Below are 25,045 nucleotides of genomic sequence, written 5' to 3' on the forward strand. Positions count from 1 at the left end.
AAAAAAACCTGTAAAACTGCTGAAGAGGGGGAGGAAGGATTGTGGGAGGTAGATGGGTCAAGGATACTATAAGAAGCCCCACAGAATCAATTTACCTTAGCCCACAGGGGCTCACTGAGACTGAACCAACAACCAGAGAGCCTGCATGCATAGGTCTCACCTAGGCCTTCTGTATACATGTTATAGTTGCATAGCTTGGTATTTTTGTGAGACTTCTAACAGAAGGAGCAAGGTCTATGGCTGATGCTTTTGCCTACTTTTTGGACCCTTGTCCTCCTACTGGGTTGCCTTGTCCAGCCTTAATATAGGGGGAAGTGCCTAATCTTATTGCAACTTGATATGCCCTGTTTGGTTGATATCCCTGGGAGGCCTAGCCTTTTCTGAAGGGAACCAGAGGAGGAGTAGACAGGAAGGGAGAGAATGAGGTGGAAGGACTGAGAGGGAGGGGAAGAAGGGAAGGGAAGGAAACTGCAGTAACATATTTGAAACTTACGGCAGCTCATATCATGGCATGGTTGTTGGTTTATTAGCAATGCAGCCTTCACATACCCAGAGTTAATGATCAACATACTCAAAAGTCTTCAGTGGCCTTTGCTAAACACTGAGAGTGTATAGACTCTTTTTACTCATTGATTTGTCCTTAGCAACTGAAAACCTGAGATCTTTGATGAACCAGACAAATTCTCCTACCACCTTTGTGGTTAACTACTGTCTTTTATTAAGAAAGTCATCACCTTCCTTTAGAAAACTAATACCCTTTGCACCCAGTATCTCAGTAGAGAATAGGAAGTTTCATTGCTAGGCAACATTCCCTGTCCTCCTTATGACTGTAAGGCAGCTGGCACCTTGTTCTCCTGGCTGGTGATCAACTGGCTCGTTTGAGGTCAAACATCCCAGAGCATCCTTAGTCTGAAAATGAATATCAAAGATGATCTTCTGTCTCAAGCCCCAAAATGGTACTCAGTGGGCTTGCATTTCAGATGTGAAGCATCAGGAATGCTCAGCTGGGAAACTTTATGCAGAGATACCCAGATGGAAAATACTTGAAGCTACCAGCATTTCTGAGAAGGAATGTTTAAATTGCATGTTGTTTTTCATAGTTAATTTTTTGGGGGGGGGGTTCAGCATGGTTTGAGATCAGTTTGTGAAGATATTGGTAGTTCATGCCAACAAGATATTCACGTTTAGCATGTGGTAGTGAAGACAGCAGTATTTCCTAAAGGGAAAGGAAATAAAATTAAAAGATGTTACCTACGCCATGCAACGGTTCTACTCTTTACCTGAAACCCATGAATGCAAACAACCTGGCCTAGAGCTGCTTGCCTTTCAGCTGCGTTTGAGATTCTCTTTTAGACAACTCCTTTACCTTGGGCTAAAGGATTCACCTTGGGTACTTTGGGGGAGGGTATATGATGGGGGTTTGGATTTGGGATAGGGGAAATGCAAGTAAAAGTGTGTGTGTGTGTGTGTGTGTGTGTGTGTGTGTGTTGTACATTCACTCAGTTAAAACAACTTTTAAAGGAAATAAATGGGAAGTAAGAGTCAGCTTGGGAACTGAGTGACAGTGAAGGCTGTCAGAGTGGACAAGGGAACTGAGTGACAGTGAAGGCTGTCAGAGTGGACAAGGGAACTGAGTGACAGTGAAGGCTGTCAGAGTGGACAAGGGAACTGAGTGACAGTGAAGGCTGTCAGAGTGGACAAGGGAACTGAGTGACAGTGAAGGCTGTCAGAGTGGACAAGGGAACTGAGTGACAGTGAAGGCTGTCAAAGTGGACAAGGGAACTGAGTGACAGTGAAGGCTGTCAAAGTGGACAAGGGAACTGAGTGACAGTGAAGGCTGTCAGAGTGGACAAGGGAACTGAGTGACAGTGAAGGCTGTCAGAGTGGACAAGGCGTCTCTGCCTCTCCTATCCCTTGCTGTCTTGTCTTTTTTTGTTCCTGGTCAGGCTAGCTCAGGAGCAGTGTTGACCCACTGCAGTCTGGTGTAAAGATCCAGATGATTTAGCATTAATTATGATTTATAGTTAGTTCTCTCTTTCCCACTGAATACTTTTCTGTGCCAAGTTATCAAACTGAAGACAATGCCTTGGTTGCATGGGAATTGTGTTATCTTACTGCTTTATTCTGAACATTCCTGCCTCTTGTGCACAGTATACTCCATTAGGTCTTGAATGGAGATGTAGTGAATTAGCTCAAGAAGAAATTTACACATAATTTAAACAGAAGGCTGAATTACTTTACTTATTTTTTCATCAGTAGACAAGATGAAGTATATGACTTTGCTGTGACCATTTTTCATAAATGAGATTAAAATTAAAAATTTCAAACTATATAATTTTAAGACTAATTTAAAAGTGAAAAAATATACTTATTTTGTGTATGTGTATGCAAGCGTATGTGCATCCACATGCTGTGTGAAGATCATATGACGGTTAGAGGACAACTTGGGGGAGTTGGTTCCCAGACTCTTTGAGCAACCTGACAACAGCCTGTGCCAGCTGGACATGGGGAGCATTGAGCTAAGGTGTTGATCCAGGTTGTCCAGCATACACTTGGAATAAAGTGTTATGTGACCAGCAGAATGGTGACTATTCTCAAGCCTTAGAACCTGTAATCAGAGTGGAGCTGTTCACAAGGGGTACAGAGCATGCACCCATGGATTAGTGTTTTGTTGGGCAGAAAGACCTGCTGCACTTCCTGGCAGCCATTCTCCTTTGGGTGAAAGAATTGTTTTCATCTCTGTGTTCAGTTCTCAGTACTTCATGTAGCTTTGGTACAGCTCTTGAGCTTGCATCACTGTTGGGTTCATAGGTAGATGATAAGTCTCAGGGAAAAAGCATTTTCTGTTACAATTAAATGTATATGTTTGTTTGTTTTTCTTGTGGTGGAGGGCCTTCCACACATAGAATTGGCTCAGGGGAGATGAAACATCTTAAACATTTTACAGGTTGTTTGAATGCATCGCCACAGTTGTAAGCAGTGTCCCAGGGCTCCAGACAATGGGGAAAAAATTGCAGGAACGAAAGTGAATGGGAAAGGTGAAGAAAGGTACTGAGTTCAAAGAAATTGAACATATTCTTTAAATAGCTAGACACTTCTACACTGTTTGATGACTTTTTTATACTGAGTCAGTTGCAATAGAAGACTAGAAGACTAGATTGTCCCTGACACCTCCCTGTGCATCAGCTGTCTTCTTGCCTCATCAAGCTCCTTTGAAGCAGGTTTCCTTCAGCACGCTCAAGCTAACACTCCTATGTGTATTAACTTTGTGTTCTGGCCCAGTTCTTGCCATTCCCTTTACTTTTTAAGAGAAATGAGAATCAGTCCTTGAGTTAGAGTTTATGGAACAGTAGGGAAAGGGTGAGCATAGAGAGGTGCTAACTGAAGACGCCACAGTTCCTGAGTAAACAGTAGAGGTGTTCTAGCCCATGCCTCATAGCAGTTTGAGGACACAGCCCTTCAAAAAACCCATTTTCATGGTGAAAGTCCACGGGTACGAATGTGTCAAGGAATAATAAAATGCAACAATGTTCTTCTTAACTGGGCTGTCTCCGACCAGAGAAGGAGTGTCCTGAGGAAGAAGCTCTTCTTAGTGGGCAGCCTACAGCCATGTTTCCAGTAGCAGTCTCCAAGCATCTTACAGAGCAGTGGATAATTTAAGAAATCCCTAGAAAAACCTAAAATAAGGCATTATTGCTAAGTGAGATGTATATTTTATAGAAGTCCTAAATGAAACAGCTTAGGGAGACAAATTTAGGAAAGACAAACCTAGATAGTAAGGTAGTTGCTCAGTGTGCACCATAATCACTAGCCAAACTGCATGTAGTATGTAAAGTCAAACCCTCTTTAAATTGGTCTCACACTCTCTGACTGCCATTATGATGACATGAGTGAAAAAATTCCATATGTGATCCTATGAGATGGTCCTGTGCAGAACACAGGTACACTAATTGCAAATAGTAGTACATACATTACCTTCAGATCATATATGTGTAAAAGATAAGTTTCCTGTTCAGTCTGGGTTCTATCCCCAAGGACTCTTGTGTATGTTCAAATATTTTAAAGTATGGGAAAATGACAAATCTGAATGATTTCTGGTCCCAAGCATTTTGGAAAGGGAGGACTGCATGTGTGTGCTGAGGTTCTTAGAACTAAGTAGAACTTGGAGGACCACAGGATATGCATTGCTTCCCAGCTTGTTTGCTGCATTCAACTTAGGTTAGTGTGCCGCCCCCCACACACACACACCCCGTGTGAAAATGGGACAGATTTGTGTAAATCTGTCCCCTGGTACTGTCACTTCTGGCTTTGTTGTATGCTTAAAAGGTATTCTCACACTAGTGTAAAAAAGTCTCCAGTGCTTCAGATGCTTTGTGGCTTTGTTTCTGACATTTAAACCTCATATGTGTACAAGAGCGCAGGTGCCTATGGAGGCCAGGAGGGACTCGGATCCCTGGAAGCCATAATTGCAGGTGGTTGTGAGCCATCATATAGGTGCCGAGAATGAAGTGGGGCCCTCTGCAAGCAGCCTGAGCTCTTAACCACTGCGCCATCTCTCCAGCCCCTGAATTACATTCTTAATGAATTGGTTTACTTTTTTTCTCCTAATGAAATGAATTTTATATTTACCATTCTCAATATTAAATTTTCACTGAACACTTGGTTATGGTGTTTGCTTTTGATATTTGCATTATATAAATGTATTAACATTCACAACCAGATTTAGTGTTAGACTGTATATTCAGATATCTTTTGTTAAAATTGTGCATGATCTTTCCTTTGATACACTAGTTTTTAACTGTTATGTTGTTTTGTACGGTTTTTAAATTATTATATACTAGTACCTTTGCCTTTGATTATTATGGGCTAGAAGAGAATTGATCACTGAAAGTACAGCAGAAATCAGCTTCTGACCATGTTTCTTCTGAGTTGGTGTGTTTCTGAGGAAGCTTTTTGACCACTTTTTCCTTATATCTTTGGAAATTGACATTTTTAACTGATCAGAGATCAAATTTTGATCACTTATGTTGCCTTAGAAGACTATAGCATCTATATTTTGTGCTACCTGAATAGGGTAGCAGCTTAGTACTACTGCAGCTTTTTGCATGTGTCTGTGTACTCTAGGGAGATGGATGTGCATGGCTCTATTTCAAGTCTTCGTTGTGCCCACACATATGTTTTTAGTTACTTAGGTTTTCTTATTGTCTGTCAATATCATACCAGACAATGTATGGATATTCTACATTTAATGTTTAAAGTATTTTTATTGTGGATCTCCTACATTGTATTTGATCCTATCCCACAATCCCCCATCCCCCATCTCCTGTTCTCCGTCCCCACTCCACACCCAGGTCTCTCACTTGTGCTATTGCATGCTCAGTTTCAGCCTCTGTGTTGCTTGTTTGTCATCTTGTTTTTGTGTTTCACTATTTGTGGTGTTTTATAGGATAACTTTAAAACTTCTTGTTCTAAGTTATTTATAAATTTAAATAATCTCTAAGGTGGCTCTTCAAAGCTTTTGACTGACAATGTGGCAGAATTAGTATGCTTCACTCATCTTCCTCCCTGACATTCTCATTTGTTAATTGTCAGAGGTTCTGTTCTGTTCTGTTCTAATCACAGTCTCCACGTTTCTTCCCATCTTAGTCCTTCAGTTAATTGTATGACAGAAAAAGGAAATTCATAAGAGCAAGCTGTCTCCTACACAGTCACCATCCTCCCCAACTGAAAGCAAGGGCTCAGCAGGACCCTTGGCTGGGATTTCTCCAGAAAAAGGACCAAAAAATTCACTTTTGAATCAAGAAAGTCCTTAAATGCTAGATTTTTATTTTCCACTTTCAAAATCATGATAAAAACGTTTCTGTCCTGTTTCATCTCCTTGAAGTCATTGTATTACTTTCTTTTCTCACATGGGTGATTCCCCAGGAAGAGTCTGAGCCAGTGTGATTTGCTGTATAATTTGATTGATTCTTTGTTGTTGTTTTGAGGCAAAATCTTACTTGGTATCCTAGGCTAGCCTTAAACTTGCTATGGAGACTTTGTGGTCTAACCTGTTCATTAGCTCAAACTCCTGATGCATCCTGAGGTTACAGGACACATGCCCATGCCTGGCTTTATGGTCTGTTATTATTTGGATTGGAAAGGGCCTGCTGAAGACCACTAGTTTACAGAAAAACAAAATGTTGTGGTTTTCTGGTTTTTTGTTGTTTTGTTTTAAATGATTAGAAATAGAAGAAATATATAGTTTTGTTTAAGATAAAATAGTAATACAGCTTAAATAAATGAAGTACAGATGGACATAAGCAAACTGTGAAATGGAGTGAGCATAGCTGGTGAACACAGGGTAGCTGGTGAACACAGGGTAGCTGGTGAACACAGGGTAGCTGGTGAACACAGGGTAGCTGGGAACACAGGATTTTCTATTCTTTTTTGTGGTTCAGTGAGGTTTGAAACTTTCTACTTATTTTTTATTTTAAAACATACAATTAATATATAATCAATCAACACTGATGTGTACATTTTGCCTTTCTAATGGTGGCATGTATCCATGTTCTATTTATTTAATAATTATTTATATAATTCCATACATTCATTAGTTCCATTTTCCATTCACATCATTTCATATGCTCATCATTTTTCTGAGTTTTAAACACAAGTATTTTTAAAGATTTATAGGGTTCTAAAATCCTAGATTGAGGGTTGTGAACCTTTAGAGTCTTCAGAGTCAAGGGAGTAATACTAAAATTAAATTGCTTGTTCAACTCAAAGTCTGTTCAGTGCTTTCTATTTGCTAGTGGGACTGTTTTAAACCAATATTGCTCCAAACATACAGGTTGAAAAGAGCACCATATGTTTCCTTAGTGAGCAGGTTGCTCCATCTTGCGTGAAAGGGATTTGATCTTTTTTTTTTTTAGTTCCCTTACTTTATAATTTGTGTTTATAGCTTTAAAAAGGTGCTTATGTCTTTTTAAAAAACTGCTTTATGTTTTTTAAAATGTTTAAAATGTGAACCTACATTCAGAACATTGCAAATGGCTAAGAACACAGTGTTACAGTACTGTAACATAAAAGAACTCATGCCATAAGTACTTTATTGTGGTGATATGCTTTTGATTTAATTTGGGATACATTTAAAAGGAAACTTTGTGTTGTGGCAATCTTTAAAGAGTTGGAAATAATATCTTTGCCTGATTCATTGTTTTCCATGAAAAAAAAATAGCATAGAGTTGCGGGCTTGGACACTTTTATTTCCCTCCCTCCCTTTGTTTCTTCCATAAATGCAAATCATAATAAAAGAAGAACAAATGGGCCTTCCTTTTCTTGATTTTACTCCTTTTTAGTTGTTATTACTGAGAAATTCCTAACTTTGTGTTTCCTCTATGTTCAGGTATATGTCCCGAGTCCACGGTATGCATCCCAAAGAGACCACCCGGCAGCTGAGCTTAGCTGTGAAAGATGGTCTTATTGTCGAAACTCTAACAGTGGGCTGCAAAGGTTCAAAAGCTGGTATTGAACAGGAAGGATATTGGTTACCAGGAGATGAGATTGTAAGTATATTTTATCTGATAAATTTAGAAATCGGCACTTTGAGGTTTAAGTATTAATATAACCTATAGAAGTTCACTGTTAGAAATTTAACAATTCTTAACATTTTTATTAACATTAAAACTCTATATTGATAGCTTCCTGTGATTCCTAGGAGAAAACTAACTTTTACAAAAATCTTGCTTTTCTGTCTGTTATTTTGCATCTAAAAATATAAAATTAAGCTTGGGAAGTGGTGGCGCACACCTTTGATCCCAGCACTTGAGAGGCAGAGACAGGTGGATCTTTGTGAGTTTGAGTTTAGCCTGGTCTACAGAGCAAGTTCTAAGACAACCAGGGCTTCATGGAGAAACCCTGTCTCGAAAAAAATAATAATAATAAATTGAATTAAAGTAAATGTTCTTATACAGCATGGCGCTTTCTGTGCTTTCTTCAGCTAATATTAGTTAAGAACTATCTTAAAGCAGGACAGTGTTCATACTGTCTAGGGAGATGGAAAAGGACACACTGCCTATTTAGGACAGTGGTCTCACTTGGATGGCACCAAATCCTGAGGCAGGCTTGACACAGAGTTTTTATCCACAATACAAAGGTCCCAGATGCTAGCTAGACTGGCCATGGTCCACAGTGACCAGTGATTTCTGGCAGCATTGAGCTCTGAGCATCAATCAAACAGGATGAATAGAAAGTTACTTCTTTCTGTACTGTACCTTCAGCTAGCTCCAGCTGTGGCTGCTCTTAAGGGTGCTTTCCTCTGTCTCACCTCCAGGACATGATTTCATGCTGAAGGACATACACAAAGATTGATTTCATACGTAGTATTTCTATCTTCCCATCATATTTTTTGATATTTTAACCAACTAATTAGAAAAGCTTATTATAATAAACACCATTTAAGATAGTAGGTTTCAAATGTATGTTTTGGGGATTTAGTAATATAATTCTCTAAAAATCTAAATTTTAAAAAATCTCATAAAATCTTAAAATATGATTCATTGTGGCAAAATTTCCTGAAAGATTTTTCTTCATTTCATTTTCTGGTAACAAAAAAGAAGCCGATAGATTCAGTGAGACTGACCGTAGAACTACCACAGTCTGATACTACCATCAGTATTTCTGATAACTCTAAATGTAGGAAGTTGTTCAGGCATAAAAGTTTTGTCAATTTCATATATATGTTAGAGCCTCAGAAAAGAAAATCCATGTTTCTGCAAACAGAAAACATGGAAGATAAATCATCGCTTATATCAGTATAATTTAGTTTATAAACTGGAAATATTCCTGGGAAGAAATAGGGCTGTTGTCATCTGAGCAGTTTCCTGTCAAGTCCCTGCTGCAGCTGGAAGCCATTCAGTAGTAGGTGGCACAGCTAGCCAAGATAGAGCAAAGGGCGAAACAGAGTCAAGTGTGATTCTGGACAGTGCAGACAGGATGGTATATTCTGTCCCAAGCAAATTCAGAAGACTGTGTGGCTAATGCCTGAAGTGGGAATGTAACTAGTAACTGAGCCAACTCTGTGCTCTTGGAGTTGCTGGTCATGTGTACATATTTCTTAGAGTCAAGGGTTTGTTTTCTCCTTTAAGATGTGTGTGTGTGTGTGTGTTTTGTTATGTTATGTTTTATATACATACATATATATATGTGTTTTATATACATGTATATGTACATGTATATGAATGTGTATGTGTGTATATATACACTTTTTTCTTTCTCAGATTGAAATTTCTTTAATTCATCAAGCAATTTATTAGCTTTCTTATGTTTCCCACAGCTTTAGGTTCTATATTCCTTTTTATTTTTACATATTTTCTCTAAACATATTTATAATCCTCTTTCTCTTTTTTACTAAATGAACTCTTAAAGTAACAGCAACTATATAGGCTTAATGCTAATTAGTTTTTATTCACAAGCAGTTTTACACTAAATATGCATATGTAATATAACTGTATATATCAAACTTGTACTTATAAAATATGTAACTGTAAAGACTCAAAGGTAAAGTAGCTATGGGACGGGTTAATGTCTATCTTAAGCATTTCTTGCTTACATTTGTTTAAAACTTCACTGAATTCTCAGTGCAATGTGGGCATACTAATATTTACTTCATTTGATTAAGGATTGTCTTAGTTACTGTTGTATAACTGTGAAGAGACACCATGACCAAAATAATTCTTATAAAGAAAGCATTTGAGGGCTTGTTTAAAGTTTCAGAGGGAGTATGTGGCATCCAGGCATCTAGGCATCCAGGCAAGGAGGCTGAGTGCTTATATTCTGACACACAGGCAGGCAAGCAGGCAGGCAGGCAGAGAGAGACATGCACTGGGCCTGATGTGGGCTTTTGAAATCTCTAAGCCCACTCCCAGTAACATAGCTCCAACACATCTCCTTTCTAAAAAGTTTAACAGGGAATCAAGCATGCACATATCTGTGCATGTAGCAGCCTTTCTCATTCAAACCACCAGAAGGATTAAATGAAAATTTGTCCATGAAGACTATACAAATATATCCAAAGCAAGTATTTGACCAGTAAATAAGCATATGTAGCAACAATCTCTTGTGCAGAAAGGTAATAGAGCTAATAATAATTTAGTGTCTATTTCTAAACAGCTAAAGAATGGACTTTAAATAACTATGTTAGTTAGCCTGGTTTGATCATTCACTATATATATCAAAGCATCACACTGTATCCTATAAATTTATAATTATTACTTATAAATTAAACTTTAAAATATTTAAAATAAGTGTCTGTTGACAGTATAGAAGAAGCATCAATTTTTAAAAATAATTTATTTATTTTTATTTCATGCACATTGGTGTTTTGCTTGCATGTATGTCTGTGTGAGTGATCAGATCCTCTGGAACTGGAATTACACATAGATGTGAGCTCTCATGTGGGTGCTGGGAATTTAACTTAAGTCCTTTGGAAGAATAGCCAGTGTTATTAACCAGTGAGCCATCTCTCCAGCCTAGAAGCATCAACTTCTTATTGACCATATAAGCAGAGTCAGTTTTAGACTATTTACTTTGTAACCAGCATTCTCCATTATAAATCCTGTGAAGAGCTTGTCCTTGAAAAGACTAGTTCTTATCCAAGGTGTAAAGAGAAGCTGACTGACTGACTGACTGACTGACTACATGACTACCTCACTACCTGGTAATACACCACTTGCTTTGCAGCGAGTGTCCCCATGTCCTTAGACACCCACAAGCTCGTGTGACTAACATGTCACCTGTAACACAATATGAGATTCCAAACTGCCCAGGCTTTGTGTATTAATGCTTGTCATCTGCACACAGAGATAGGTCTAAGCTGTGAACTGACAAGTTAATAAATACTCTTCACACCATAGACACTATGTATAAAGGTTCTCTCTGTTGTTAAAGAAAAAAAAAGTACCTCAAGAATGATTGATGGAAGGAAGGGCCACATTTTCTCATTTGTAAAGTTCAGTAGGCCAGGGGTCTGCATACCAGCATTTGGGACTTTATAGTTTCACTACTTTGTATGTGATTTCAATCACTTTGGTGTCCTAAAATTTGTTTTTAAACTGTGGTATGTTGATCACTTCATTCAGAGTTATGATAGACTTTAATAAGGCAGCTCTCTTATTTTATGAACAGGTGAGACTGTTCTTCTGTACCTCTGAAAAGAGCATCTGTAAAGCAGAAATGGGCAAACAAGATTACTTCTTGAGTCTCACAGGCTATGTCTCCTGAGTTACTTTATGTAGCAGAGGTTGTACGATGCTTGTCTTTATTCTTGTCAAGTGTGGAGAAAGAGGAGGCAATGAGTATGGTTTCCCTTACTCCCCCACACTCTGGTGAGCACAGCTTACGTCAGTTGTTGTGTTACAGTGTTAATGTGCTCCTACTACGTCTTCTTCTCTAATGCCTATTTTTAACAACTTTAAAAAAATGAGTGTTGGACCATTATTTTTATTAAGTACAACAATCATGTCCTAAAAGTTCATTCCTATATGAAACAATATCTGTTTTTGAGGATGCTGGTATATTATAATCCTATATCACTAAAATTCCTTCTTCTAGCCCAGAAATATTCTCAGACATTTTTTAATGTAAACCTCATATACAAATTGCAGCCTCCTGTGTAAAAATGCCAGTTCTTTTGGAAAAACTATGGTAAAATGGTACAGTGTTTAAGCATCTTCATGGTGATTTCACATGTCTATATGAGATGGTGACGTGAAACAGCAATCATTCACAGCAAGACCACTCCTGTTTTTAAGTGGCCTGCTTACAGAGTAGTCAGTAAATAAGTAAAAGCGTACACACCAATCTGTTTTCTAAGTGACGTACACACAGTACTAAGAAACACTTGGGAATTTTTGTTATGTCAATACCTTTTATTTTCTGAGTTTTTAAAGCTAGCAGTGCTTTTCTGGCGCTCTGTTCAAGATGGGGCCAGTATTGCAAAATAATTAATGAATACATAATACACATACGCATTCACATAGACTTGAATGTATACATACCATACATGCATGCATGCTCATGTTCATAGATGCTTTATCATCTGATTATCCTAAAACACAGGATTAGGGGCCATATTTACTCCATATATCTAGCATCTCATCCCCCCTTTACTCTTAAATTTTGAGAACTCTATTTCTTTGGCAGAGTTTTGCCATTACCTAGAGGAGTGAGTTTAGGATTTACTAGTTATATTTGTAAGTTAATGTCTCACAAGTTAACCTCTTTGTTTATAAAGTACTCACCAAGGGTGGAAATGTATTTCCAAGGTACTTACTGTAAATAGGAAGCAGATAGCCTTGGGTTTTGGATCATTTGCAGATAAAATATATACAATATGTATCTTGAATCCAGGTAATCATTATGAACTGTTGGTGATTTCTCAACTTTATTAGCAGTCCCCAGGACAAGGCGGAACTTTTATTTATTGAGTGATATTGATCTGACAGTAAAGAATTTGCTTGGCATTGTTGACTGTGACTTAAAAGTCTTTTATAAAAATGATGTTACTTTAAAACTGCTTTCTCCTTTTATAGACCTGCTGACTTTAGACTCAGGATCTCATTTCTTTCCTAGTTCATTTTCAATATAAATACAGGGAATCTACTGAGAGCCTTACATTGTGGTTTTATGTAAAATCCTTCTTCCTCTCTTGTCTTGCTGCTGGTGAGGCCAGACTAATTGCAGGTATGACTAGACTTTTGCCACCACCTGCTTCACTCAGACTTTCAAGTGAATCGCTCCTGATAGCAGGACTTCAGGCTGCTCTCAGGCTTCAGAGCACTGTTATAAATAAAAAACAAGCATTCTCTATTTTTTCTCTCTGTATTTTTTCCTTCTCCATTATTTTGGGTTTTGTGTTTTCCCAAAGAGATGAGGATATTTTATTATAATATTATATTATTTTAGTAATGAATAGGCTGAAATCCCAGCATTATTGACACTTTGGGGGAATGTTATCATCAGGTATTTCCAACTCAAATGGCCAGCTTACAATCTAACTGAGTAATTCACACCTCTTAGGTAAGGCATTGATTAGAATTGATGGCATGCTCCCTCACAGACCTTACTGCCTAAAGCCACAACAGGAGAGGCTTCTCTGGCCCCTCTAGCTTCTCTCTGGAAGAAACATTTTGAAAGGCTGCTGGATTCAAACTGAACTGGACATTCTAGTACATTGTATACATGTAGCATGAAAATTTAAGAATAGCTTTTCAAAAAGAACTTAAATTTTTGCTCTTTTCTGTTACAGTTATATTTGTCATTAGTTCACTGTTTTAAATACCTTAAACAGAAATTTCAATGCACCTTTGATGCTATTGGGGGTTTTAAAATGTGAAATATTTTATTCTCCCTATGTCATTTATATATGGAATTAAATATATGTTCTTTGAATATTCATTCCCAACCTCAAACTCAGTTACAAAGAAAAGTAAACAATCCTTTTTTTTTTTTTTTTCTGAGTATCAAGTAAATGCTGATGATTCCTAGTTAATTAGAAGCCAGTTACACTAGAGTTCTGTGATGTTATACCATGGTTTACTGAGACATGCCTCTCTTGAGTCTCTGTTTGCTCAACAGAATTTTGGGTGGCTCTATGCTTCTCACCATGTGATGTCAGACTATGTGCTTTTTGGTCCTCTCTCCTTCTCTGCATTCTTTTTCACTGGGCAATACTATAATTTATTTTCAAGATTTAAAATCACTAACAGTATGTAAGCATCAAATCCTTACATATAAATCATTAACTGAATTCATTAACAGAATTAAACTAAGCGTAGAATGGTAGAATGTTCACTTTACAGCGTGTCTGCACTAAAGCTTACCATTTATATACATGCTCAGGAGTGTAATGTATCTACTTAATGAAAACATTGTGAATTAAAATGTTAAAACTGACTTTGGATTATTGAAAAGCCTTGAACAGAATTTGAAAATACCGTCTTCCAACAGTTCTTTAAATGCTTCCCTTGCTTCATGGCCAACTGTATTTCTGAGCTTCTTTTTTTATCCCTGAATTGGAGCTAATTCTATTTCCTGTTCTACCTTGCTCAGAGAAATGCTGTAAGAATCCGATATTATAATAACTTTTAAAGTACTTGGAAAGAAACACAGTCATGTGATTAGAAGCCAGTTACTCATGTGTGGTTTGTGTTGTGTGTACTACATAGATAATAACACAGCTGCCATCTCCTGAGTGCTCAGGCAGGCTAGGGCAGATACTCTTCTGCACACCGTACACTATGAACCCATCTGTTTCTTACCATGACACAATGAACTAAGAGCTACCATTCTGTTCATTTTACAGATTAAAAAGTGATAAACAGAGGAGCTAAGCATTCTGACCAAGATCGTACAGCCATGAATGTTGGGGCCAGGGTTTGGCCAGTTGGGCTCCAGATTGATAACCAAACAGTAGAATATAGGCTGCTGTCAGATGGGGGAGCCTTTTCTCCTTGGATCTGAGGGCAGCCTGTAGAAATTACACTACTAAGCATGCATATGATAGTGTTCTTAGTGCAGGCACACTGTAAGATGAGTCCTCTGCCATTCTAGGCTTAGTTTAATTCTGTTAACAGTTTCAGTTCATCATTTACATGTATTTGACGCTTACAGATATTTAGCGGGGTTTAGTGATTTTTAAATATTGAAAATAAACAGTGAAGCATTGAGTTTACCACCCTCACAGCCATTATTCTGATCTTTTAAGAATTCTCATATAATCCAGTTTCAGACCAGTCAGACATGCATTTGTGGTTCTATACTGCTATGGGTGGTGTGGACTTTGCTAGTGAGACGTTTTCCTAATGTGACTATAGGTTTCATGGTATATGAGTTCCCAGAGAGATTATCTGTGTCTATCCATAACCTTCCTCTACAATTAGTGACAACTCTTAAGTTTGCATGCTACTGTCTTTTCATTAATGATCAGCTCATTAACAGAATTTTCTGTTAACATGGTCTGCCAAATAGTATGAAATGTACTTCAGATAATAAACCATTATGTGAAATCCCTTTAGCCCTGTAGTACCCAATATGAGCAAAATTGTGGTAGAGACCAAGATTATCTTGTTTTTATTTTGAAAGGCCTACAGTACGCAGCCTTTCTCCAGGACAGCAGCCTCAGACAAGGTGAACTAATTTTGCACTATGTTGTTTTACTTTAATTCTGCCGGTTGGTTTGTTTTTTGTTTTTGTTTTCCTTTGTTTTGTTTTTGTTTTGTAATAGAGCTGTAGCTTGTTTAGATCAGCTCAGCTAGTTCTTTCTAGACTTGTGTGTGTAGACTGTACTGTCTCACACTGTTTCCAGCTTTGAACTCTGTTAGGTATTAGTAGGCTTGCTCTTTAACAGCATTCTTGTTCTGAAGGGTCATTTTGCACTTGCTGCTAAATAGGCTGTTTCCAGAGTATCTGATGACATCTGGTGGCACCTAGCACAAATGTAAACTCAGCTTATTGGCATATGGTACTGATGGGTGGCAGCCTCACGATTTAAATGAGTTCTGTTTACTACAATTTACAAACTGGAGGCAGCTTGGCCTATGGTCCACGTGACTCATGTTTACCTCAGAAAATTATAATGGATTTTGGAATCCAGTTACTTTTATGCTTGACTTTTGTATGTTTTGTGTATTATGAATAGCTTTTGTCATGATTAAAATAACAAGAAGCATTGTCATCATGTGGGTATATGATGAAGTTAGTAATTTAAAAAGCATACCCAAGCCAGGCATGGAACACATGCCTATAATCTAGCACTAGAGAGTCAAATCTGAGTTCCATGCCAGTTTGCTCTACACAGTGAGTTCCAGTCCTGTTACTGAGCCCCTGTCTTTAAAAACAAAACAAAACAAACAAACAAACAAACAAAAAACAAAAATAAAATAAATTAAATTTAAAAGTTTCTACACTTTGCTTCATTTAACTTATGGTTGTATCCCTACAATTATTTTTAAAAGTGTAGAGTTAAAATTGTAGAGTTAGGTAACCCAACAAGGACAGATCCATTTCAGTGTGTGTTTCAGAAGTAGGTAAAAAGCATGGGGTGAAAAGAGGGAGTAGTGAAGTAGAAAAGCTGGACTGTGCTCTTCCTCCCTTTAACATCCCAGGGTCTACTGTCTGACTCACTGTAGGAGATGAATTCAGATAAACCACTAAATCAGGAAGGGTGACAGATGTTATTATTCAGTCAATATAACCACTAATCTCTTTATGATATTTCCAAACAGCTGTAAGAATTAAATACTGTGTTTTAAACCTAGAACAAATTCTTTAATTAAAAAAATGGAATATAATTTTGAAACCTATTTTATTATATTTATATATATTTAATATATTACAATTTTGAATATGAAAATGAAATAGGTACTATACAATGTATATATGAGATGTCTATCTGAAATAGGTACATCAGTGACTAAGTTTGATTGAGCTAAGTACTATACACATGTCTTTGTGGTGTCCCTGAGTCAGACATGGTAGTGTAGTTTTTTTTTTTTCCCTCAGTTTTTGTAAAATTAGAGTTTGCAAGGGATATACAGCTTCAGTGAGGAACCAAAAATGCTCCTATTTTTCCTTATTGTTCTGGTCACTGAAGACCATCAATTTCTTAATGAAACATAAACCCAGAAAGTTTACATTTCTAGAGAACTGACTACTCTGCCCTGGTGATGACTCAGGGTGTGGGTTGGAAGGCATACATGTTGAACATAACTGACTCTGTGCGTCATCTCTGCTCTTAGTGAGTGTCTGATGACATTCACATGTGGCTGAAGTAGTCAATGTTTATTGATTGCTAGTTTGAACCCCATTTGTTGGGATAATATTAGTATCTGAGAAAATGAGGAAGCCACTCATCCTTGGAAAGAATGCAGATATACATACAAATAATTGGTAGCTGAGCCCAGCTGTGGAATGTCAGGGTCCCCATGGGAAGTAGCTTTGGTGGTGTTGGCCTCCATTTTCCCCTTTGTTCATTTGAGCTTCATTTCATACCAACAAAACAAGGTCAAGACTTAACCTTTACTCTGAAGTGTGATTTTAGGAAAAGGGAAGAGCAACATTTATAAAGAATGAATTCTAAGCTAAGAGCAGATCTAACAGTCTTCTTGTTACATATTCAGCCCGTCCTGGCTATACAGAGACCACAACTCAGACGTGTTGAGTCTTGTCAGCTTCCCTGGTTGCTAGGAGTAGACACACCAGGGGTTGAGCCTTCTTCCTCTTGCTTTAGATGGTAATCAATCTCTTTTAGATGGTGTGACAAAACCTTTAGTTTCACATTTTCAGCTTATTTTTCTAAATTCAACAGATCCTGAATATTTGGTGACCTGTCAGGACATGGGCATTTTGATTAGTTGTTATTTTCAGTTAAGTATCCAATACAGTGGCTGAGAGACAAGCATAGTAAGTGCCACTACTCGTGACTGCATTTGTCACTGCAGCATGTCAACACTCATTTTGTAATCTGTAGAAAGCAGGACAAAACACAGGTTTGTTTTTTGGCAATATAAAGCCTCTGGTTGATGTGCGGCACTCAGCTTATAATAGACATTATTCCTTAGATTCTAGTTTTAAGTGAAAGATAACATTAGACCTGGGATTGGCTCTGGGCATAACTCACTTTGGAGTTGTTTGCTATCAGATCACTATAAGGTATTTCTGAGTATTGATGCTACATAGGAGAGAATCAAGTTTTAAAGAAGTAAATTTCTAGGTATTTTCTCTCTTGTTTTAACACATTAAATGTCTTAAATTGTTTATAATGCCTAAATTGTGATGGACTTTAGTTTCAATTTTGTTCTTAGTTATTGAAGATATTGACAAAATGTCATACAAAATTATTTTGTATTTTTTGTAGGACTGGGAAACAGAAACTCATGACTGGTATTGTTTTGAATGCCATTTGCCTGGAGAGGTGTTGATATGTGACCTGTGTTTTCGTGTGTATCATTCCAAGTGTTTGTCTGATGAGTTCAGGCTTAGAGACAGCAGTAGTCACTGGCAGTGCCCAGTTTGCAGGGTGAGTACCTATGAGCTTTCATGTGCTGGTCAGAGGGTTTAAATTAATGAATATTAGTGTCACCAAGATGCCCCAGGTGGTCTTGCCAGGTGAATGATAAATCCTGGAGGGTGGGGGTTACTTGCTGAAATGACCGACAAATGAACACAACACTTACAAACGGGCATCGCAGAGCATGCCCCATGTCTCAGGGTCTACATTTTAGAGAATTTTAAACACATAGAAATATCTTCTCTTCACATATTTTATACCTTTTCTAGATCATGTGACTGCTTTAAGGGCTAGCCTTTCAGAAAATAAACTGTTTGCCACATCGAGGTCTGTTCAATAATGACTGTAATGTGCGGCAGAGTTGATGCTACTGAGCACACCTTAGCACCAGGCACAGTGCTGGAGTGCTCTTGATGAGCTTCCCATCTTATAGCTGGAAGGTGCTTTCTCTTTCTGTCCTCATGATGTGCTTTATTTTTTGCTTATATTTTCTGTGGAGGGTGAAGGGATGGTACAGTTGCACACTAAGAATTTTAATAAAGTAAAATATATTGTGAGGTTGGTAAAATACATATGTTGCACAATAATTTCCTCACTGAAGAATGTGCATGATGTGAGATTGTAGTGTGTCTGTATATGAGCGATGTGTGCTGACTAAATATTGCACTCCCAGGGCACTGATGGTGATGGTACAGACTTGTCTGATTGCTTTATAATTTGTTTTATAATTTGTGTCGCTCAGCTATGTAGCTGGAACCACTTCATTGGTTGCCTGTAAGGTCTAATTCTGAGTATGCCTTAAATAATACTTCAATCATTGGAATGTTTACTTTCTTAAAATTTTTATTTTTACTATTTTCTTTTTTTTTTTTTTTTTTAACATTAGTCAAAGATTTCATCTGGACATGATCAGTGAATGTCCACACCCATCTTAGTCCTCCATAGTAACCTAGTTCCTGGTTACCTCAGCCTTCTTCCCATGGGGTTGCCTCAGTTACTGAGGTCTTGATTACTTGAGTCCATTTAGCTTAAAAAGTAGACAAAAGACAGGATAGCATTAAAAAAAAAAAAAAAAAAAAAAAAAAAAAACCTGTTTGAAGGTGAATTATAAGGAAATGTGGGAAGGAACCAACAAATAAATCTGGTTATATCAGTGTCAAGGCTGAGGTTGGAGATTTCTTCCAGATGTTTAAAGCACATGCTATCCACAGGAAAGTAGTGCAGGCATGGCCTCAGCCATCATTCTAAGCAGGGGCTATGTCACTTGAGTTCTGTATTCATGGATTTTGATCATGCTTCTTAAAAGCAAATACATATCTCTTATCTTTTAGGAAATAAACCTTGACCTCTCACAAGGAAGAGCTGGGCCTGGTGGCACAGGCCTGTAACCCAGCTACTCAGGACTGCTGGGCCTACAGAGTAAGTTCAGGGCCATCCTAGGGAAACCAGTGAGGCCCTGTCAGCAAAAAACAAGCAAGCCAGCAAGCAAACAAAAACTAAAAGAGGACTTTTATATATAGCTCAGCAGGAGATACCTGACCCGCTTTCCTAGATGTGAGAGCCTGGATTCAACCCCTTGTACATAACCCCAAGGAGAAAAGACAAAGGACTAAGGTAGTAAGAACATCGAGCGACAGAGACACCTGACCATGCCTTCAGGTTCTTTCACTTCATATTCAGTTCTTATTGTCATAGTAAGGGATTTCAGTAAAAGCACCGAGAGTTTTGAGGCAGCTTGAGCACAATGGGGGGTTTTGCATTATTTATATAAGAGATAGAGATAGAATCACACTTTGAAGAAAATAGTATGTATGAAGTTCCGTTGCTGTTTCTTGTCCACAGTTGCTCTGCTGGGTTCTGATTAGTTGTTTGCTTGTTTGTTTTTAACTTCATTGTTAATTGACTGAGAAATGCATGGCCACCTCATTTTATTTTTGTTTTTGTTTTTCCTTGCTTAGTTTAGATGCTTTTATGATATGAGGATATGATTGTACTTATGCAATGATACTGTAAGTCATAAAAAACTGTAAATTGTGTGTTTATAGCATAGTCTGTGAACTGTCCCCAGCAAGACTCAGGAAGCCCATGCTTGAGGCTGAATTTGGGGAATTTCACTTTTAGCTCTGAAGCCTCCAAAGAAACCATTTCTAAGGTCTGTTGTTTTAATAGTTATGTTAAAAAAAAAAGATAATTGGTAATGATTATTTTTCTAGTATAAAAAGGAACAATAACCTTAAAATTGTAATAGCAATTTAAATGTGTATCAGTTGAAAATTTTTAGTTAATGTAGTTTTTAAAACAAAACCAAAGTTTCTATAAAAGTCATGTTTAATATTTAACAAATGAATGTCCAGATTGAAATTTTCTTGGACTAAGGGAATTTGGGGTTTACAAACTAAAACCCTAAAACTGGTTCCAATCAGGATCAACCTTCGAATCTCTTTCCCTCGATTGTTTGGATAATGTTAGGTAATTACACATGCAAACAAGAAATTTTATAGAGATGAACCAACCTTACTATCAGACAGGCAAAAATAGAGCGGAAGCCAATCATTACTACAACGATGTAAGTTTAAAGCAACCATGTCTCTAATAACTGGTAGAGATCTACAGACTTTGTTGTACCATAGGTCCCAGGTGGGTAACGCATCTCTAGGAGTAGGCAGTGTCCCAGCTGTCAGCTGTGCTGCCAGACCAATCACATTGTGTCTCAGGTCTGAAGGTTGAGAAGAAAATATGCACCATTCTCAGTCAAAATAATTTTACCAGTTCTCATACTTAACCTTAGGAACCTTATATCTCAAGGAATGTTCCTTTAGAATGTCTGCTCTCTAAAAACAATGTTACCTTGCAGACACAGCCAGTTGTTTTAAAACAGTAGCTCATGAGTATCTATCTAATTAGATTTTACTTTGAGAAAAATGTCCTTAACATCTAGTTATACATTCTTGTTCCTGTGAGGTTATTTAGAAAAAGTTTTTAAAAATGATTTTAACAACTTTGCAGTAAAGTATTCAAGTAACATAGAAATAAGAAAAATAAAACTCACAGAATTCCTTTTCTGTAGGTGATGTTCTTTAGACTTTTGTGCTGTGCATGTTCTGTGTGTGAATTATGTGCATTACTGGATACGGTCATCTTGTCTCCAAACATCCTGTGTGTAAAGCTTACAAGAGAAAAAAGGACAGGTCCCTCATCTGACCAGGTCTTACACATGTCCCTCTGTGTGCCACCCATCACCCTGCACAGACAGCTCATCACAGATGCACTCATGTGCTGTGTGAATCATGCTCGGCGTTGTGCAGGGTTTTATCCACCATTTGGTTTCTGTCAGCTATCTCATTTTCACTCTCTTCATTTTCATTATCATTTCCAAATTACAAAGTAATTTTCCTCTTGGTGCCATAGTTTGTGGTAGGCTTGTGTGTGTGCATCTATGCACTGTGTTCTTATTAGCCTGCTAGCTTCTTGGGAAAAAAAATCACAGGATTGTTTGAGTGATATCTATAAAACATTATTTTTGGACTAAGGAAACTTGGAGTCAGAATAAAATCAGGAACCATGGTTCCAGTCAGAATCAATTTTCAGTTTCCTTTTTCCTCTTAATGTTTTGAAAGAATATAGAATATACAGATAAGGAACTTTTGAACATTGTTTTAATATGCAGGCATGGTGGTCTGTCATTAAAACTCCACAACCACTTGCTAGGGTGGTATCACATTGCCTTTTGGCATAGTGCTCCCTGTTAATGTGCAGTGGTGGAAGGGGTCTCTGGTGCTGTCCAGTGTGAGCCTCCAGCCAGATGAGGCTGTGACTGCTAAGGCAGACAGTGTTGTTTTTAAACATTCATACTTTGAACCCTATACAGCCCTAAGAGAAGCATCATCTTCTTATGTGAAAATATTATCCTTGTCAGGGACAAAAGGACTGCCCTTTATCTACTCATCAAACCTTTCTATTACTTCAAGAATTCTAAAGAAGGCCCAGGTAGCAGTGGCACACACCTTTAATTTTAAAGCACTCAGGAGGCAGAGGCAGGTAGATCTATGAATTTGACACTACCCTGGTTTATAGAGTGAGTTCCATGACAGCCAGGGATATACAGAGAAACCCTGCCTTAAGAAAGAAAGAAAGAAAGAAAGAAAGAAAGAAAGAAAGAAAGGAAGGAAGCAAGGAAGGAAGCAAGGAAGCTAGCAAGCTAGCTTGCTTCTAAAGGTAGACACAGACATTCTCCAAGTGACGGATTCTGTAGCAAGCTCTGTTTGTGAGAGCAGTAACCTTACTGTCTGAGCGAGTGACACTTGCTCTCTGTCTCTCATGAACCATCAGAAAACTAAGAGAGGAGCAGTACCATAAAACAAGGAAAATGTATAACAGACAGAGATGGGGTTTCAGAGTGTGCCCCATCTTCTCCCTCCTTTTAATACATTCAATCTTTATTGGTTCATTTTGGGGGGGGGGTGGTTTTGGGTTTTTTTTTTGTTTTTTTTTTTTTTTTTTTTTTTTTTGACTAGGAGTTGTAGATTCATGGTAGTGCCACAGGTTAAATTCATAAACACATTTCCTCCGCATGTGATTGCATAGTCAGTGAGTATCAGGAGGGCGGTGGTTGGAAGGTCTGGGTGAGCTCCTTCTTCCCTTCTCTGTTTCTGGGCCTCAGAATTTAGATGGATTTAGATGATTTAGATGGATTTAGAGATTTGCCCACAATGAATAAAAAAAATACCACTAGACTGTTCCTCACTTTATCTGACTAAACGACATCACTTTACATCCCATATAGTGTGTATGCATGTGTGTGTGCGTACCACACACTGTATACATATACTACATACCAGACACTACAAATACATCACAACACACCAGACATTTTAGATATCATGCATGCTACAGTAGATATACTACACACACAAATCCTAGACATCTCCCCTACATACTCACAAACCACACACTACACCAGACATCACACACCATATATTAATCACTGTACATGCACATCACATACATCACATACTACTTTTGAATGAAAGGATCCACTTAAAGCATGAAACATAAGATTGTTTCCATAGGCCCTTTAAAAATCTGGAAAGTACTCTTCCCTTCTTAAATATCTACATGGCATTTCTATGAAAAAGGTGTTTGTATGAATTGCATGGTAAATTAATGTAGCCCGGTAGCAAAATATGGAAACATATGAAAAATAAGAAAACAAAAGATAAATGCTGCTGATTATTATTATTATTATTATTATTATTATTATTATTATTATATAATACCTTAGATCTGAGCTACAAAGCTCCTTGAGTTTGCAGCCTATAGCTCCCTAGCCCTGGGCCTTGACTCTAAAGAGTCCACTGAGGCTGCTAGCCCAGGTCTTCTGCTGCCACAGCTTCTCCTGGACACATGCCAAGGGAAAGAGTCTGCTAAAACAAAGAAAACAACTTTAGAAGTACACATTGGATGGGCTGGAGAGAGATGGCTCAGTGCTTCAGAGTGTATACTGTTCTGAGGACCCAGGTTCAACTCCCAGTACTCCACAACAGGCAGATCATAACTGCTTGTAACACCAGCTCCAGAGCACCTTCTCAGACACCAGACTTTTAAAGTTGACTTGTAAGTCCTGTGTCAAGCCTCTGGTGCCTTTTCTGTCCCACATGGGTTGCAATGTGCCCAATTGGCAAGTTTAAATCAAAGGAACAGAACTTGTCTACTAGTAAAGCTAACCACAGTTTGTCTATGTGGAGGAGCAACCGGGGTCAAGTGACAGCTCAGAGGACCTAACGTGGAAGCAAGGCCTGCTCACTGCAGTGTTGAGGTACTTGAACATTGTCTCATGGAAGAAGAGCTGGGCTTCCGGACCCGCTCCATTCTTTGGGGACACAGGTAGTATAGTGTCCCCTAACTCCTGAAGCAGAGTGGTTAGTAGTTAACGCTCACAATGAGGTGGACTAAATGATAAATGAAAGCTGTTGAGATGCAGTTCCCCCTTTTACGTATCTGCTTTGAAATGGCTGTTCTTGTTTGGTCAGTTTACTTTTATGAATGTTAGCGACTTAGTAATATTTTTACCCCAAAATAAATATCTTTGATTTCAAGGTCCATCTTAACATAGAATGGATTTTTGGGTTTTTAAGTAAATAGAAGTAGAAGCTGATATTTTTAAATGATGAGTAATACAGAAAATAATGACTATTGATCACATCAGTTTAAAGATACCTGTATGCTGATCCTGGGTATAGTTATCTCATCACTGTTGAAGCTACCTAAACCCACTCTGGAGAGAAAAGAAGTCGCCTGTTTAGACATTTCCATGGTGAATGTAGCAGTGTTATGGTTACAGGGTTGGAACCAAGTGACAAGCATAACATGGCAGGTTTTAGGTAATAGTGTATTCGATCCTGTGACTTCTCTTTTGGAGGCTGGACAGCAAGTTGACTGAACTTTATTATAGTTTTTCTTTAGATTTATTTTTATGGAATATGTTTGGAGTCTTGCCTGCATGTATCTTTATACACTACATGTACCCCTGGTACCCACAGAGGCCAGAGGAACAAGCCCCTGGAACTGGAGATACAGATGGTTGCCAGCCATCATTATGGGTCCTTGGAATCAAACCCAGGTCTTCTGCGAGGACAAGTGCTCTTAATAAAGCCATTGAGTCCTCACGGAGTTTATTATAATGCTCAGGATCTGAGAAGATAATGCTTGTGCTTTTCCTGAGTGGATGGGTATAATCTTAAGCAAAATTTGTTTAGTGTTTGTAGTATCAGTGGATAGAAAATACATAATTTGTCCTTGTTCACAGTGTAGACGGTGTTGGGTAGGAGGGATTTGGAGCTCTGCAGGCAGAGGTCTCATTGCATGCCTTCTTTCTTAAAAACAGAACAAGTCTAGGAGTGCATTGACACAAAACAGAAAAGGAGAGTGGGCAAGAGGGCTCAGTGGGTAAAGGTGCTTTGCTGCTAAGCTTGGGGACCTAAGAGCCGTCCCCAGGGC

At 38.1% G+C, this 25,045-nt stretch overlaps 1 protein-coding gene across 18 annotated transcripts in view; it reads left to right on the plus strand.

Annotated features, from left to right (window-relative positions):
• The window catches only part of Zmynd11 (zinc finger MYND-type containing 11), an 82,439-nt gene that overhangs the window by 40,073 nt on the left and 17,321 nt on the right, over positions 1–25,045 (plus strand). For 8 of the 18 annotated variants that reach the window (XM_076939372.1, XM_076939369.1, XM_076939368.1 and 5 more), the window contains exons 3-5: positions 7,388–7,547; positions 15,124–15,168; positions 17,897–18,058. In XM_076939372.1, the coding sequence (XP_076795487.1) occupies positions 7,388–7,547; positions 15,124–15,168; positions 17,897–18,058 (367 nt within the window). The remainder of the gene's footprint in view (positions 1–7,387; positions 7,548–15,123; positions 15,169–17,896; positions 18,059–25,045) is intronic. The other 10 variants (XM_034509796.2, XM_076939375.1, XM_034509790.2 and 7 more) reach the window with 2 other exon arrangements.

Source organism: Arvicanthis niloticus, chromosome 8, assembly GCF_011762505.2.
Source record: "Arvicanthis niloticus isolate mArvNil1 chromosome 8, mArvNil1.pat.X, whole genome shotgun sequence".
Classification (NCBI taxonomy): Eukaryota; Metazoa; Chordata; class Mammalia; order Rodentia; family Muridae; genus Arvicanthis; species Arvicanthis niloticus.